The sequence below is a fragment of the Vidua macroura genome, chromosome 3, assembly GCF_024509145.1.
Source record: "Vidua macroura isolate BioBank_ID:100142 chromosome 3, ASM2450914v1, whole genome shotgun sequence".
Lineage (NCBI taxonomy): Eukaryota > Metazoa > Chordata > Aves > Passeriformes > Viduidae > Vidua > Vidua macroura.
The window spans coordinates 90987378-91005532 of NC_071573.1; the positions used below are offsets into that span (position 1 = coordinate 90987378).

General features: G+C 36.7%; 1 protein-coding gene across 1 annotated transcript in view; it reads right to left on the reverse strand.

The window, feature by feature from the left end:
* Nucleotides 1-412: 412 nt before the first annotated feature.
* The window catches only part of FAM83B (family with sequence similarity 83 member B), a 50812-nt gene continuing 33069 nt past the window's right edge, over nt 413-18155 (reverse strand). The window contains exons 3-5 of the mRNA XM_053974538.1: nt 14243-14407; nt 5757-5881; nt 413-3712 (exon numbers count right to left, since the gene is read on the reverse strand). Of these exons, the coding sequence (XP_053830513.1) occupies nt 1357-3712; nt 5757-5881; nt 14243-14407 (2646 nt within the window). The 3' untranslated portion in view covers nt 413-1356. The remainder of the gene's footprint in view (nt 3713-5756; nt 5882-14242; nt 14408-18155) is intronic.

Here is an 18155-nt window from a genome sequence, read left to right on the forward strand (position 1 = left end):
CACGAACTTCACACCCAGGACAGGGTAAGCCAGCTGAATGTTCTGGCTGCGCACTGCAGATGAGAAGTGGATGCCATGCTGCTGCCCAAACACATCACCACACCTCTGTTTTTCTACGCACTAACCTGTAGTCACCTATTATTGAGAAATTTTTCATGATTCAGAGGCTCAGATAAACCAAACATGTCCCTTAGACTGCAGTTAGGTGCCTCAATCCCTTCACTGAAGTTTAACACTTTCTACTATCACCCTTCACTGATAGTTCTTTGTCTTAGGAAAGGTGCCTTGTAATTTGATGTGGTGATTTTTACAAATCTCACTTTCAGCTGCCTAATTCCTCATGAGCTTGTAATAGTCATCCTGACATACGGCCATTAAAGCAACAATACCTGGCCACACTTAAAGGCCACAGTTGCAAAAATATCTGGCAACATTACAAGAGACTGTTACATGTGAAACTCAAAAACTTACCTGAGAAATGGAGGTCCACAGAAATTTTCTTTTTAAACACCAAAAAGAAAAATGTAATAAAAAAGCTTTTTTAACAAAGACATTACAGAATACTGGCATGCTGTACAAATGTAATTAATCCATTGAAATTTAAACTAATTGTAGGTTATGTTCAAGGCACCTTTTATATAAATAGGTTTTTTCAATGTTCATTCTACATTCACACTAGTTTAACCATGTAAACAAGTCCGTGAAAACTCAGATTAAGGTCACTTTCAAATCTGTGTGTCAAATACTTCAGAAAAATATCATATTACACAGAAAATTCAATAAAGACAGATCCATCTACTGCCCAAACAGTTCAATAGATGCTAGGGGGTAAATTATTAACAAGATGAAACCTAAAACAGGTTTCCAAAAATTAAAGATAAGTAACATGCAATGCATTAACATTTGTGTTTATCATTTGAAAGTGTACATAAATGCTGAAAAAATACTATTTACTATTCCTAGTGCTATCCTATTTTTGAGGGGCAAATCTTTGGAGACAGTATTATCTGAAGTTTAAAAACATCCCCCATCTTTTTTACCCCATGTTTATTAATCTTAAAATATACTAGAATGTATTTTCTTCACAAGGAAAATGTATAAAATTAATCTTACAATATCAACACTATATATAAACAACTTCCTTGAGACATCTTCTGGACAGAGAATTTCTGTGAAGATTTAAGTATAACAATTCTAGAATAATTATTTTTAAAAATATGTACATTTGTTCCAACGTCCTAAACCCAAGAAGAAATCCAAGTAACTCTATAAAAGCCACGAGTCTTTGTCCAGTTAAGATTATGTCCAGCTTTGCCATTCTTGTTGTATTTCAGTATAATCAACAAAATTATAACATTACTTGTTTTTGTGTAGGAAGTTCCCAAACTTTTGCATAAATCCTCTCAGCTTGTTTTCATTAGGCTGCAATGGATGGTAGGCAGTTGAGTTGTAGCTGACCATGTGATTACTCCTGCCGTAATTATTTCCTAAGGTCTTGCTTTTGATATCTGATAGATGAGAACTGCTGTTGGCTGCATTTCCTGCAGGTTGGCTGGCATTTTCCATCTTACAGAATGGCTCAAAGCGACTATAAACACGCCTTTCACTCAAACGAGATCTCAGCTGTTCTTGGTGCTTTGAGCTTGTCATCTGTGGTGTCACTGAACTTGCTCTTTGGAGAGCAGAAACAGGAGCACTTTCAGAAGTAGCATTTGTGGAGATGTCCTTTGCATCTTGATACTGAATCTGTTCTGTATTAAATCTTGGAGTAGATGGATCTCCTGCAGTTTCTATGAATTTACTTTCAAGGGGGCACAAGAGAGGACACTTTTTATTGCTCTCATCAGATGGAGGTTTTAGAGATTTCGGTGACTTCGGAGACTTCGGAGACTTTGTTGGACTCCCGGTGACATCTTCTTTACTTCTGTTCAAACTACCTTGAGAATTTGATGATGAATTTCTTTTTCTCCTTGGGGAAGAATCTGTCTTGTTTTCAGAAATCTTTGGTTTTTGATTCTCATCTTCAGAAACCAATGTGTCAGAACTACTACACATTCTGTAAAAGGCAGGACCTTTGTTTTTTGACAGGTTTTCCTTCTTGTCTGGTGTGAGATTAAGAAGTGACCGCAGTTTCTGGGATCCTTTCTTCAGAAAACTTGGGGAATTCTTACTTTCTTTCTTTGATGTGGAATCCTTACTAGAGTCCTCCCTGCTAGCTTCAGTGAGAGCCGCCATGGAGATTGCCTTGCTAGCAGTCGGGTTCTTCAGCTCTCCTTTCAGGTCCTTTTCCTCCTGTGGTGAGTGGTTGGCTACACTATGCAAACTTTTAGCACTCTTCAGCATGTCTTCTGGAAGTTTTGGACTAACTGGCTGCTTAAGTCTGTGCCTAGTCAATGTGCTGTAAACATAATTGGATGCATGTTTGTTGGTACCAGGATCCAATATGGACTTGGAATTAAACATGGGAAAACTTCTCCTTTTGAGCATATTTTCATTTTGAAGGTTCTTCAAATTTTCTGCATGTTTGTCTGTGCACAATGTTGTGTACAAATACATTGATGAGTCGCCAGCTGCATTTGAATTTACACTAGGTTTTGCGTCGTTTGCAATCTGAATTCTGTGGCCTGTTGGTACATCTGATTTAAGAGGAGACTTTGTGCCAAGCTCCTCTAAATTATTATCCGTTCTATCTTCCACACTCGGAGCATGGTTAGATGTCCCTTTGGGTGTTGCACTTCCTTCTGACCCAATTATAGTTGAATTTGAAGAACTTGCACAGCTGCTTACTTCCTGCTGTTCTGGTAAAGTTGGCTGAAACACCAGTGACGATCGCAAGCGAGAATGAGAGTACAGCGCGTGAGCTTTAATATTTTCAGTTGTGTCATAGCTATCATATCTGTCACCCAAGGCTGACCCATTTGACTCTACTGGATAATCTGACTGGTCATTCAAATAGGACTTTATTCGCCAGTTACGTAGGAATGATTTTGTTGTGTGCTCAAGGGTTGGCATCCTCTGCTGCAGATGGCGGATATGATTATCTGTCCCATTAAAAGACCTCCGTACAATTGAATTTCTCTCTGCAAGATTTACCTTTGGTCGTGAGAACTGATCAGCAAAACTTTGCTGGGGAATATTGTAGTTATTTGCATATCCTCCTCGTAATGATGAAACAATACTAAGGCTATCAGATGGCATTTTCCAAGTATTTTGTAGATTGTTTGCTCTGTTAATAGCTCTGTTGAGCAATAGGTAAGGTGTCCTTTCTGGTTTCTCTCCAGCATAACTATGTCTCTTCCAGTGCTCATTTTTTTCACTAGGTTGATACTGCTGGATTGGATTTTGAACATTAAAAGCTGGATTAAATGGTTGCTTATTATAGGCTTGATTTCTCAAGCCATATTTATCTATTTCATTTACTGCATATCTTCCACGAGATTTCCAAACAGTATCTATCTTGAGAACATTGTCTTGCCTACCAAAAAGGTTTCTTTGGCTAGAAACTGAAGCCAAGGAAGACACTGAATGTTGGTATGTTTCATTATCCCAAAGTGTCTTGCGACTGTTTACCCGCACTAATTCTGGGGCAAACGAGCTGGGAACGGAAGAACGGGCATACAGTGTCCTGAACTCTTCATCAAAGGATTCAACAAGCTGTCCTGTGATAACTTGAACCATACTGAGGTTGGTTTTTTCAAATGACCACATAAAGCTGAAAGAAGAACAAAGGACCATTAGATACAGTTCTTTTGAGCTGAAGTATTACACTGGTCTTTCTTGAGAAGAAAGCTTTTACACAAACCTTGTGTTTGTAAAAGTACCTTCTAAATAAGTAAGTTGACGGCATGGTTCACGTAATTTGGACTCAGAAGGTCTAATCTAACACCAGTTAAATTCAGATGGAGATCTTCCACTTATTTCAGTGGGAGCAGGAATGAGTCTATAAGTACCCTTATAGTTGCCCTTATAAAAGTATTCTAAAACATGATTCACAAATGTAGAACTGTAAAGTATAAATACCTAAAGGAAACAAATCACTTCTACAAAGTCTATGGCAGGACTAACCTATACCCACTGTATTAACTCTTCAGTCAGAGAATGTTACAGTGTGATTATGTTGTGAAAAAAATACATTTGAAATAACATGCAGGAGTATTTCAGCAATTTTGAATGTACTTAATACTAAACATTTTCAAAAAGATGCATCTTAGAATTTGAAAAAAGTTTACATTTTCTAATATGCACACTGCATTGGATATGAAAATTTCTTTTAATTGCAATGATAATGTTTTGATAATACTTTTTCTCTTTTCTGCTGTAAAACACTGACCACCTACTCAAAGCTAAGTAGCTGCAATTAATTTACAGCTACAAAATGAGATAAAATACATTAACATGTACATTAAGGATGCTGCAACAAGACTAATATCATGGAGTGAAAAACATACAATTTGTATGTTACAACAAAGAAAAAATTTGTTTTGAAATCCTATTTCAAAAAATGAAAAAATAAAGAATTTATTTATTTGCATTTTTCTTCGAGATGTTGGAAAATAGGTTAGTTTTGTTCATAAAAATAGCTTACTGATTAAGGTTTTTTTTGCTGGTTTTGTATTTTTCAGGAAGTTATAGTGTATCAAGATTAAATCAAATCATGCTGCATAAGTTTTTTCCTATTACTTCTCACACTTAACATAAAGTATCTGAAAAAAACCCCTGAACTTTAAATTGAGTTCAGTGACAGTGTTCAGAAAGACTTGTTTTTCCTGTTACAAATCACTTGATTCTTTTACCAAGAAGGCCTAATTTCTACAGAAATGGATGATTCCAGCCCCTGTGGGGCAAGGTGTTCAAGCAGTGTTGTTTTTCAAATTGGAATGAGAAAACCTCTCCCATTCTCACAGACTATGACACTGTGTGTAGATGTCAAAGCATGCAGGCTCTCCCTGCAGTCTCTTACCCTGAGTTATTTATGAACTAATCACTTACCTCACTACCATTTATACATGTCAGTCTGAATTTGGGGATGGCTGAGTCTTGGAGGAAATAAAAGGTCAGATTTTCAAAAGCTTATAGTGGTGGAAATCTATGAAAGGCAGTGGCTGTGGATCTGGCACCCAGGCACTATGCTGGCAGAAACTAACTCACTCGGGCAAAAGAGAAAAGTGTAGTGTGAAAAGAAGGAAAATATTTAATAATGTGTGAGTTAAGACTGTCTCTGCTTAAACTTAGGTTTTTTTCCAACTCTGCAAGGCTCTTCCAGCCTGTTTTGCTCACATACACTCGAATTAAAAGGAAAACAGAATACAGAAACTTAGCCAAACACAGAGACAGAGACATGGGCAATTTTTAATTTGACCATCATATACTAGAGAGCCATGGAATTAGTCTCTAATGTTAGCTTTAGAAAATTATTATATGGAGGAACTATCTTATGAAAAAAATTTGACACTCACTTCTTTGGAGTGAATGTTAAACAAGAATAATTCAGACAACATAAGAGAAATAGGATTTTTTTCTTCAGCTGTAGCAAAACCTATATCCTTTATTTCTTATTTGTGAAAAATGAAGAGAAGATCTCTTAGGCTAGTTAGCAATAAGTATCCATGAAAACTTGTTAAATTACAGAAAACATGATCAAATTTACCCATGTGATTCCCTAGAAGAATTTTCACAAATACAAAACCCCAAAATTTGCTGTAGCAGCAGTATTGAGATAACAGGTTTGCTACAGACACTTCAGTGATTGATCTTACCTGTAAGAACCATATATGACTTTCTTACAGTCAACAAGAATAAATTTTTGTTCCATTTTTCCATGGAATTTTGCTCCTGTTTTAGAATAGTAATCTTGTCCTTTCACTGTCCGCACCCTCATATTCTGAAAAAGACAATCAAAACATTTTACTTTGTCTACCATAGTCCATGTTTAGCATTCAAGGGGCTAAAATTCAGAGGAACAGTATGAGAAAAGTTAAATTATTGCATATTAATAAATTCTACAGGGAATGAAATGCTGATCAAACTAATTACCAGGGACCTAAAGTGGCCAGTTACTGTTTTGTCTTCAAGACTGATGAGATTCCCTCAGAAAATTAAATTCCACTTTTCCATAGCCAAAACTTCCGAAAAGAGGTTCTGGCAGAAGCTATCTTCAACAAGGGAAAGAGGTTTTCTACTGTAAAAAAAATTCTTTCCATCAGCTGATGCACATGTTTATATGATTTCCAAGTATCTCAGCTAATCATAGAGAAACTTATAAAAGCCAGGATCACTTTTATTTCAATTGAACAAGACTGTGTCTACAAATACATATACCCTACTCTGAGATCATCCACTGAATGATACCACTTGGTGCTAGAATCCCTTGCAGATTTACCACCAATAAAATTTATCTATCAGCTTTGCACCATGAGATCAATCATATTTTTAAGTTCAGAGACACTAATACAATGTGCATAGGTAGCACAAACTCAATGCAGCAGCTAATTTTGAATTCTATTAAGCTTTATGCTTTATTCATGCAAACTCAGTAAATGGCACTTGGGAAATTTTCCACGCTGGATCTCAAAAATGTGAGTTTTCATCCCAGACTACTGATGAAGCTGATTCAGGTAAGTCAGCATCTTGTAATTTTTCTCTCTCTATTGTCATGTGGGTTTTTATGCTCACAGAAATAGAAAATTTGAAGGAAGTTGTTACTATACCTTATGGACTGTACTAATAACGATTTTCAAAAAGTTCTTATGGGGATAGAGAAAAAAAGATACATTTAACAGAAATTGTTACACAAAAGGTGCTTACTTATAGAAAAACTAAAATTTATATTCAATGCAAACCAACCTACAAGCATCTACCTCATGTAACTATGAGACAAAAAATACTTCACAAGACATAAAAGCAGCTTGGAATATAACTGTGAACCATCACAATATTTACTGTAGTTTCTAGCCTTGGAATAGTTTTTCTAGCAACCCTAAGTTTTCCAGTGGGAGTAAAATCCATAATTTAGCATTGGCAGTAAAAACCAATAATCTGCACGATTATTACATACTCTGTACATATGGAAATGGTGGAACGTAAGACCTGTGAACAGACAGGAATGTCACGTTTCACCAGAACTGCCACAAGGGCAGGCTGCAGATCATGGCAAATGTGCTCTGTAAAGGTCAGCTATAGGTGGGAGGGCTGTTCATGAAGCAAATGGAAAACACTGTGTACATCATAATTCCAGCAAAATCAGGAGGATTAAATAAATAGAAAAGGATTAGGATAGGATAGGATAGGATAGGATAGGATAGGATAGGTCTATTTCAGGTGGAAAGGATGTACAGTGATCATCTAGTCCGACTACCTGACAAATTCAGGACTGACCAAAAGTTAAAGCAAATTATCAAGGGCATTATCCAAATGCCTCTCAAGCACTGACGAGCTTGGGGCATCAATCACTTCCCTAGGAAGCCTGTTCCACTGTTTAACAACTCCCTCACTAAAGAAATGCTTCCTGATGTCCAGTCTAAACCTCCTGTAGTGGGTTGAACCATTCCCATGCATCCTGTCACTGGATACCAGGGGGAAGAGGCCAGCATCTCCTTCTTCACTTCCCATCCTCAGGAAGCTGTAGAGATGTTCAAACTTACAAATTCATTTAAAATTCCAGTCTGTAAAGTATGACTGAGATTGCAATCAGTGACATAAGCCTTCATTATTTATGGGAGCACTTCTACATTTGCCTAAAACATATGAAGTTCTGGTAGATAAAGGCTGTAGGAGTTTTAAGGATAATATCTACTACAATCCAATGAACTTTATCTCACCAAACAGAAAATTTAAAAAATTAGGAGAAAATATCCATTACATGAAAGCACATTTCCAAATAATACATGCTTACTAAATCAGTGTATATTTCAGTGTTGGTATTTTGAAACTTTTATCAAATGAAAAATCAAACCACAGAAGCAAGAGTTACTCTTAAAAGCTGATGAGTTGGAAAATTAGGGTTTAACTCAAGTTAACAAAGTTCTTTAAACTTCATTCACCGTTAGGCGTGTTTTTGCTTTGCATTTTTGTCAAGCTTTGAACACAAATTCAACTTAGTTAAAATATACAAAGACAGCATTTAAGAATTACTTTTGTTCATGAGCTACATGTCTAGCAAATGTAAAACACGTCTAGAAAATATAAAACATAAAGTTTATCTCTTCATTAGATAAATAAGTATTATCCAGAAGTGCTGTAAAAATTTAAAAGGTAAAATTTTTAAAAGCAAAAATACAGGTGGATACTTAGGTCTTTTTCCTGAAAGAGAAAAGGATTATGAAAGGATTAATAACAACCCAATCTGTATTACTGAATGCCAGGTTAACATAAATTTGCATCTCTAACTGCAAATCACTTTTGCCAACCTAATGTTCTGTCTTTTAAGTTTTCTGCATTCCAATTAGAAATTTTCTTCTTGATGAAAATCAATTTTTGTGCTTTTCCAAAGTGATTTTATTGAACTTTGAACAAGCCCACTGAAGAAAGTAATTTTTTCACCAGCAGCTATTCAAGCTTTAACTAATTATATTAAAAGCTTTAATTTGAAAGATAAATACTGTGGAAATAGTAATTCCTGGAAAAGAAGAAAATACCAAAATTTACCCATTCTAAAGATAACCATAATAGTAACCCCTTACTTTAATAAAATCTTGTGAATTAGTAATGAAATTTGCATTTACTTTGATGACTGTTTTACACAGTTCTATATACCACATAATTATATGTGTATTTCAGACATATTTAATCATATTTATGTCACTGTAATTTGAAAAAGGTAACTTGAGAGCAGCTTATACATTTTCAAGTGCCCATAACAAGTAATGTTGGCCTAAAGACATGCCAGCTGAACACATTAAATGTTACTTAGATAATGTCTGATCAGTATTGGACAGGATATAATTTGGGAATCAATGCTGGAGGCACAACCAAGTCTAATGGCTTGCAAATTACTATACTACACAAAAAAAAGGCTTTGCCTTAGGTACACATAAATTGAAATATAACTTTAAGTAGGCATATGTAAAAAAGGAATAAAATTATTTACATTAAATTCCTGGAAGGTTTTAAAAAGAATTGTAGTCACTGTAGTCACTCTGTTCTCCTTTTTGTTTACATTCTCTTCAGCATTTTTCCTCCTGTAGCTTTTCTATCCCCATTCCCTGATTCTGAACTCTTTTCCTCCCTTGGTAGGTCATCCATTACCAGATGGGGACATGACAAGTACCAGAGATCATGCTTACCTTTCTCACATAACACTTCCTTTTCCTGCACAGTTCATCCAGCATTCTTCACCAGCTCCAAATCCTCTAATTAAGGTGCCAGGAATGCACACTTTTATTAATCACCCAAAATCCCAAATCATGCAAACCATATATGAAATGCAACAATGCATTCCACTTGGGATTAGAAGCAGTAAACATACACATACTGAATTACAAGCCCCATCTGGTATGAAATGCTGGGCTTCACCCTCCTGCCTGGTTTCATCCTCAGGCTATAGGGCTCTCCTAACAGCAGTGTGCTCATCACAGCATCACTGTGGGTAAAGCAATCATTCATTTAGGAATGGATCTTCTCTCTTGTCCAAGAGTTCACAGGACACTCAGGAACTTAAAACATCCAGTGGCTACAGTTTTAAGATAGCCATCAGTGCTATCCAGTTAAATGATACCCAATGATGAATAAGAAACAAACTCTAACCTCTTTTATGTACATTTTCTTTACATTTTCATTCCAGAGAGTGCCGCATAACCATGATTTAAAATTTTGAAGTATTATTCACCACTACACATTTATTTTCCTTAGTAAAATCTCTCCAATATGATAATAGGCACAGTGAGTATACTGGTCTCAAACATTTCAGCACTTTTTATTTGTAGGCACTGCTTTTATCAGTATTCCATTACTCGCCCTGTACTTGCTGTCAAGAATATGCACAAAGAAGAAAATGGATATCTACCTAATATTTAGCCTAACAGTTTTAAGGGAAAAATAGTCAAATTTCTCATATTGTTCCTCATTACTGTAATTATTTATTGTCCTGTGACTCTCTTCTCTAGTAAGACAAAACAGGTCATAGAATGATAGAATACCAGATTGGAAGAGACCTCAAGGATCACCTGATCCAACCTTTCTTTGCCAAAGTAGTCTGGTCAAGATGGCCCAGCACCTGCCCACTTGAGTCTTAAAAGTGTCCAGTGCTGAGGAACCCACCAGTACTCCGGGGAAATTATTTCTATTATTTTCAGAGTGATTGTTCTCACTGTGATAAAGCTTCCTCTCGGAATCTCTCCAGGAGTAACTTGTTCCCAAGACTCTTTGTTCTTTCCATGTGACTTCATGTAAAAAATGAGTCTCCATCCACTTTGTAGCCTCTTTTTCCCTGCTAGAACACAGTGATAAGGTCTCCCTTTCTCTTCTCAAAGCTGAAAAAACTCAGTTCTCTCAGCCTTTCCTCATATGGCAGCTTCACAGTCTTTGGATCATCTTTGTGGCCCTTCTCTGGACCTTCTCCAGCCTACATATTTTTTTTAAGTAGCGGAGATGAAAACTGAACATATTCCAAGTGCTGAATAGAGTGGCACAATGACTTGCTCATGTTTGCTGGTGATGCCCTTGCTGATGCAGCCCAGCAGGCTGTTGGCTTTCCTTGCAGGAGCAGCACACTGCTCATTCACACTGAGCTTGTTATGGGCAGAGCCCTAGCTGGTCATATCCCAGCCTGTGCTGCATTCCTGGACTATGCTTTCCCAGATGCAAGACTTTACCCTCATGCTTGCTGAGCTTCATAAGGGCCTTGCTAGCCCACTCTTACAGCTAATCCAGGTCCTCCTGCAGGGTGGCTCTCCCTTCCAAAGTGCCCACTTATTCACTCCATCTGGTATCACCAGCAAACTTTGTCAGGGTACACTTGATCCTCTCATCCAGATCAGTTATGAGGATATTAAACAGCATTGGCCCAGAATTGACCCCTGGATGATTCCACTTGTGACAGATTGTCTGTTTAAAAAGTAGCTATTGACCACATATGTGCTGCACAAATGCCAAGTAGTTTTCAAGTTCACTTCTATTCTGACTTTGAACATGACTCAACGACCACTCAAGACGTGACTGGAGTCTGGTCCTTATCACGGAAGTTCTCTCACAAATGCAACATCATGCTGTGAGTGGCTATTCAATAACCAAATTTGCCTTAGATGTGGAAGTACTGGCAAACTTTTGATGATTTTGGTAACACTGGTGAGAAAAACCAGGCTGCAAGCAGGTCTCAAGAGCAGCTCCTATTGTGTATTTAAACATGCATATCTGGGAGTAGATTTCAAAGAAGGAAAGTAAAATCAATTAGTGGTTTAATTTTCCGTTTCCCGCAATTCATTAAAAATATTGAGAGGATTATCAGGGAATAGACAGGTCCTGCTAAATTGCTTTCAATATCCTCCCGTAGCAAAATGATTCTTCATTAGCAGAAGAGTAAAAAAGAGGTTTCTCCAGAGTATAGAACCTCCACTGTCTCACCTCATATCAAATAAAAATACCTGTCAGTAGCAGAAAAAAAAGTGAAAAAAATTACCTATTAGCATCTGAAAAATCACCTGGTAAAAAAAAAAGTTTGAATCTGTAACAACTTTCTATCTTTCTATGAAAGGAATTGCTGACCAAGCAAGTCAGACCAGTGACAAAGTTAATCAAAGAAGCTCAGGTAGAGAGAAAAAAAAAAAAAAAAGAAACAATTAATTACTGAGGACAAATGTAGTACAGCCAGAAAACTAATGAAACTGGAAAAGAGAAATGGGAAAGTACAGGAAAGGAATTACTTGAGCTCCACTGATAGATGTGATGTCAAAATGAATATTAAATAAGAAACAACCTACATGAAAAGATGCTGCAGGAAAGACTAAAAAGAATCCTAGTAACACCCTGATTTCATAGTTTCCTATATGGAATTCACAATGGAATAAGTGGTCCATCCATTTTTTCAGTTACATGTTTCAATAAAGAAGAAAACATGCCCTGAATTTGGAGTCAAGACTACAGATGAGAAAAACTGTCTGCACAGACATTTAATGAAGATTTATGAACAAAATCCTCTTTATTTTCCATACAGAAGACTACTTAGTTGTAAATGTGAATTAAAAAAAAACAGTTTTGTTCATCACTGCATCTCGGTTTTTTTACTGATTCAAAAGGAGAGAAAAAGAGACCAATGCTGCTGGTGCTACATCTTCAGGAAAAGAAATAGACCCATAGAGCTCTATTCTCTTCTTGCCTTCACAGAATAGAAGGGCAAGACCGGATGCCAAGAGTACAAAAACTTGAAGATGTTTATCTTTTTTCTGAACCTTGAGGGATGTGAAAAAAGGAAAGGGAGAAAACATCTTCAAAATACTGGCTGTTCTTTCATAGTCACCTGCATTTCCCTTTTATCCTCTAAAAAGGCATAGGAGTTAATATGCAGGAGTAATAAATTCTTATTTTCAGAGCAACAGTCACTGGGAGTAGCCCATGGGTGAGATGACCATTAATTTGAACAGCTTTATTACAAGCTAAACTGGAAACTCAGCACACAACAGGATTATTGCTTAGATCTTTGGCATATATTTTCTATTTTCTGATAAAACTCAAAGTATTCTAAATTAACCTTGCAGAGTAAAGATGTATTTTATTTCTCCCACCAAAAACCAGAAATGTATAAAACACAGTGTCACTGAAGAGGCTACATACAAACCCCTCCAATCCACACTAATCCACACAAAATCCACTCTATGTATATTAAATTTTCAACCACAGTATAAATACCTAAAAGTCTATAAAACTACCTTAAAAGACAACCTTGAATCCAAAGAAGGTAAGCTTTTGAAACAGCTGTGGATACAACTGCATGGAATTATTTTGAAAATGCATACGGCATTTTTGAGACATCACTTGAAAGGCACAGTCCTAATTTTCTGTATTTTGGAAGGACAAAACTCATTCCACATATAGACATAGATAATTTTTGGCAACCTCTAAGGCATAATTAACCCAAGTAATCAGTAAATGGTGGTATCTCAAGTTCCAGAGTATGGAAGTACTGCCAAATACTGACTTCATGAAGGCAATCACTACCAGTGTTTATAAAACACCACAGTTTTGGTGTTTTTTCCTCAGAAGTTCCCACAACTCCGTGTATTAGGCCACCAGAGAGCAATTCCAGACTCCTATGCAAGAAACAAGCATGGAAAGTAGAGTGGGAATACTTCTGAGGACATAAGTCAATGCTCCAGAGTAAAAAAGGGTATAAAATAGAGTTTGCTCCAAACATCTACCAAAAAGTCCTCTTTATCCTCACAAATACACCACATCTCTATCTGATTCCTGGACTGGGTTCTTAAAATAGGTGCTGCTAAAAAGAGCTTTTATAATATTTTTGACTGGCATGAATGTAGCTTAACTAGTTACAGAGGCAAGGAATTTCAAATGGAACTATGAGCTAAAGCAGTGCTCAGAACTTTGCAAGCAGACTCCAACAACATCCTTGGAACTTCTTTAGTACTGTCAATAGTAGAGTAAACCTAGAAGTACTTATGAAACTTATGTCAGTTCAGTGCAGCTAATGGTTTATATTCTAATCCCTGATAAACATTTGGGCAATGCAGCACATCTCATAAAAATGTAAATGTCATCTTGTTATCTCTCTTACAGGATAAAATTACATATTTAATGTTTAAAAGCAATAGGACAAAGCATAGACATGGAAATATGGATTTTCAGGAAAACACTACTAAAATAGAATCTTGGGCCTCCTAAAGTATTTTAATGCAGAACCTTAAAGAAGAAATCATAAAATAAAGTACACAACTTATTAATTTATCTAAGTCTTATGACTTTATTTGCAGGCAACTATAGGAGAAAGGATAAAAAAAAAGCTTAGTTTTACAAACATGCAGCATTCCTAAATACACAATAATGGAAAATTATTTTATAAATTATATATGAAAGTTACAACATTCTATGAAATTATCTCGTTTTGACACTTGAAAAAGATGCTTTAAAAAAAATGTATCTGTAGAGAAAGTTCTGCTGAGAACTTACCTGTTTACACCTGGTTGTTAATTTGAAAAATCAGTATTTAATAACCACTTTTTCAATAATAATCACTTTTCAGTGGGCTGTGGAGGAGTAAGTGGTGAATGTTCTTGCAATGGAAGACAGGATGCCTTACCCTGAGCCTCTGAACTTGACAGCCTTGTTTCTCTGTCATCTTCAGAAAGTGACTGAAATTCGATTCATCAAGCAGGATATACACTGCAATCCCTCTAGCAGATGCCTCCACGATTTCTCTAAAAATATCCACATCTGTAAACATATCCATAACAATGGCAATGACCTGAATCAAACAGGAAAGACACAAATTATTGCATTGTATAAACTCATATATAGAATTCTTCACTGAGGCCTTCACTGAGCTGCTAATATGCTAATATTTTTTACACAATAAAATGTTCTATTTTCTATGTTGTTCCACTTAACCGGAAAGCTTTCAAGACCACTGGATCTTCTTTTTGAGATATCAATGACTACCTATGTGACATTTCTCACAAGTACCAAAGTCCAGCAAGATGTGTTGTGGGTTGTCTGGAATCAAGTTGATTTTGTTCCTAATAGATGGTACCGTGGTGTGGTTGGGATTTAGCATAAGAATAATGTTAATAACAAACTGATGTGATTGTTGCTAAATAGTGGTTATCCCAAGTGAAAGACTTACCAGTGTTCCATGCTCTGCCAGGGAGCAGGTGCATAAGAAACCAGGAGGAAGCACAATTAGGAGAGCTGACCCAAACTGGCCAAAGGCATATTCCATAATGCAGAACATCATGGTCAGTGTGTAAACTGAGGGGAGTTGGCTGGGACGGGCCAATCAATGCTCAGGGACAGTCTGGGTATTGGTCAGTGAGTGGTAAGCAACTGCATCACTTGTTTCCTTGGGTTTTACCTCTCTCTCTACCTTTAACTTACAGCTATTGTTATAACTACCAATAGAATCCTATTATTATTATTATTATTATTATTATTATTATTATTATTATTATATTTTACTTTCTATGTAAAATGTACTTTACTATAGTACATTTACTTATTCAATTATTAAACTGTTCTTATCTCAACCCACAAGGTTTTACTTCTTTCCAATTCTCTCCTCCATACCACTAAGGGGGTGAATGAGCAAGTGGGTGTGTAGAACTGTGTTGCTGGCTGGGGTTAAACCATGACATGGGTGTGTGTAGTGACTGGTTTTATGGGGGAAAAGGAAACCCAGTTGTTATGGTTGGACATTGTTAATGATATTTGTAGGAATCTGACGTTGTTTATTTTGCTACTTTACTCTCAGGAATTGGATTTTTCGAGCAGGTCCCTTGACCTTGCTCTTTTTGATGGTAAAACTAGTTTTTAGGAGAATCTGGATGATTTTTTCTCTTTTTTTAAATACTTCTATTGTTGTGTTCTTTTACATAATGATGTTATTAATGTATTGTAGGTGTTCTGGAGTTTTACTTTTTTTTAGTGTAGCTTGGATTAGTTTATGGTAGATGGTGGGGTTGTGTTTCTACTTTTGGGGTAGTCGGTTTTAGGTGTTATTAGGCTCTCTGTCTCTTTCCCTCTTGGGGGGGGGGGGAGGTAAAAGCATCTCTGCTTCTCTCCACCCTTCTGTCCACAGGAGCTGGCTCGGTTCTAGACCCTCAGCCCCTCGGCCTACCTGGACAAGGCCGCGTGGCTTCCCCTCCCCCACCCAGCCTGAGGCCGGGCAGGGGAGGTCTGCACTCTCTGACGACCGGAACCAAAAGAGAGAGTTCTCCTGGGAGTTCTTGCTTTTAACCCCCTGTGTTCTCAGAAGCGTGTCCATACTTTCAGTGGTCACTCCAGGTGCCAATATCTAAACCTGACCACTGATTAGTTTGACCCAACTTTCTAGAAAAAATTCACTTCTATGTCAAACCACGACACCAGTAAAAGAGAAAGGGAGGGGAAAACAGCAATACAAGTGCTGTGGAAAAACCTTCAAAATAAAATTGCAGTATGCATAAAAGAAAAATCAGATAAAATTTTTGTACACGGGGCTTCTCAGTCTTTCATCATTTTCTCTAAAGCTAATGGCTCAAGAGCTTGAAGTAGCTAATAAGCAGACACTGAAGAGCTGGAGGCACTCTTACTGGCACAGAATGTCCTCAGCTCATAAGAGCTTGGCTTAAGAAGATCAGCATGCTGAACACCAGCTACCAACACCGTGCAGTCCACAGGGACAAAGCAAGTATGTCTGATTTGGAAAAGCAATGTCCCTCTAGTGGTATTTGGGATATATAGAAATGTACTGTTGACATATCATTAGTAATTTGGGAAGAACTACTGTTGAAACGTGAAAGGAAATATGAGGAAGAACCAGTGTCTGTGTAACTTCTAAAGGTATTTTTATCCACTAGTGTTTTCATGAAAAGTTCCAACGAGATGTCTCAGGTGCAAATTCAAACCAAATAAAACCTTTCACAGATGCCAGAATAGGTTCTACCTTTTTCACTAATCTTTAAACTATCTGTACATCAACTTTAAAGGTGTAATTGTTATGTTTCAATACTCATTCTAGAACTGAAATATTTACCTCACGCAGGTAAATGCTGTTGCACACAAGTAAAAGTTATGTCTCCAGTCAGTTGTACGAATTACCTTTTTTGAATCCTACCTGCTTAGAACTAAAAGTTTCATTTATGCCAAACATATAATTAAATCACTAGAAAAATAAACGAGAGATGACTTACAAAAACTAAAAGTAAACTAAAGTAATGGAAACAATTAGAAATGGTAAAAAGACAATTCCTGAATAAGAGAAAAGGAACGAACTTGGCCTCTGCATTACATGTCACCTGGCAATAAAGTCTTTACAAATCCACCACTCAGAGAGGAAATGAATAGCATTAAAGAATTCCATTCTTTCATAAATCTTAGGTAATATGCCAATGCACTACCTCATTTTCTTTATTGACTTTTTGAAAGTAAAACCTAAATGGGTTTTTCTCCAGTACAGAATATATTTCTTTATCTAAGGACTGAAACCATGAATGTTTATCTTGACTCCAAGGATCTCATCACTTTCAGACTGCACCTTCTGCTTTGTCTTGCTTCTGAGATACACAGAGTTAACTGAACAAGGCAACCCTATATATTCATCTGTCTTGTTTCACTTGCATCTGAGAAGAAAACTGCCAAGACAGATCAAGTATGGTAGGTAAAAAGACCAAAAAATAATCTGTTCTCAAATAGTCTGTTTCATTATCTGTTTCCCCCTTCCTCTGAACTCCCTGATTTCTTCCTAGACTTTCCTTTTCTTCATATCTTCAAGAAATGGGTGCTCATTGCATTCTAGGATCAATATAAATGTAAGAGAAAAATCCTGAATGGATTCATTAGTGTACACTGATACGAGTACATGAAATATTCAAAACCCACAGCACAGCCCTCAAAAATAATTTTAACACTTTCCTATGGCAGATATCTAAGATATTCACAGGTTTGCAGCATTTTGTGGTTGCAAAGACAGCTGAACTGGAAAGATGCAGAATAAACCCCACAAGAATGTGCAATAAAAACTAAAACCCAGCATGGACTAGAATGGCCATATCTATCTTTATGAACAGGAAGGTAGAGAAATAAACACATAAGCAAGCAGGCCAGTAAGCTGGTGACATAAGAAGGATGTATGTGCACTATGTGCAGATATTTCACTCAAGAATGAGCAGAGAACCCTCTTTGTTGTCACTAGTAGAATTATTCTTAAGCCATTTATCTTATTAAATTTGGAGTAACTCTGCAAAGCATCAAGTAGTCTTGCAAGAAAACGTAGGTTTCACTTCCAGAGTTGGAATAAAGATTATCTTTTGAAACCTGAAGCTCATGCTGTCTGAAAAGTCCTTACCAGAATCTGAGTGCATAGATGCAAAGCCACAGTCATGACCTGACAACCAAATGGGCATCCATTTGTGCATTTCCTACAAACCAGAGGTGACTCTTGTTGAATGTCCTCATTAGGCTGCCCATTTACTCTTAGCAACACTCAATTGATCTATTAAACACAAACATAATCAGGC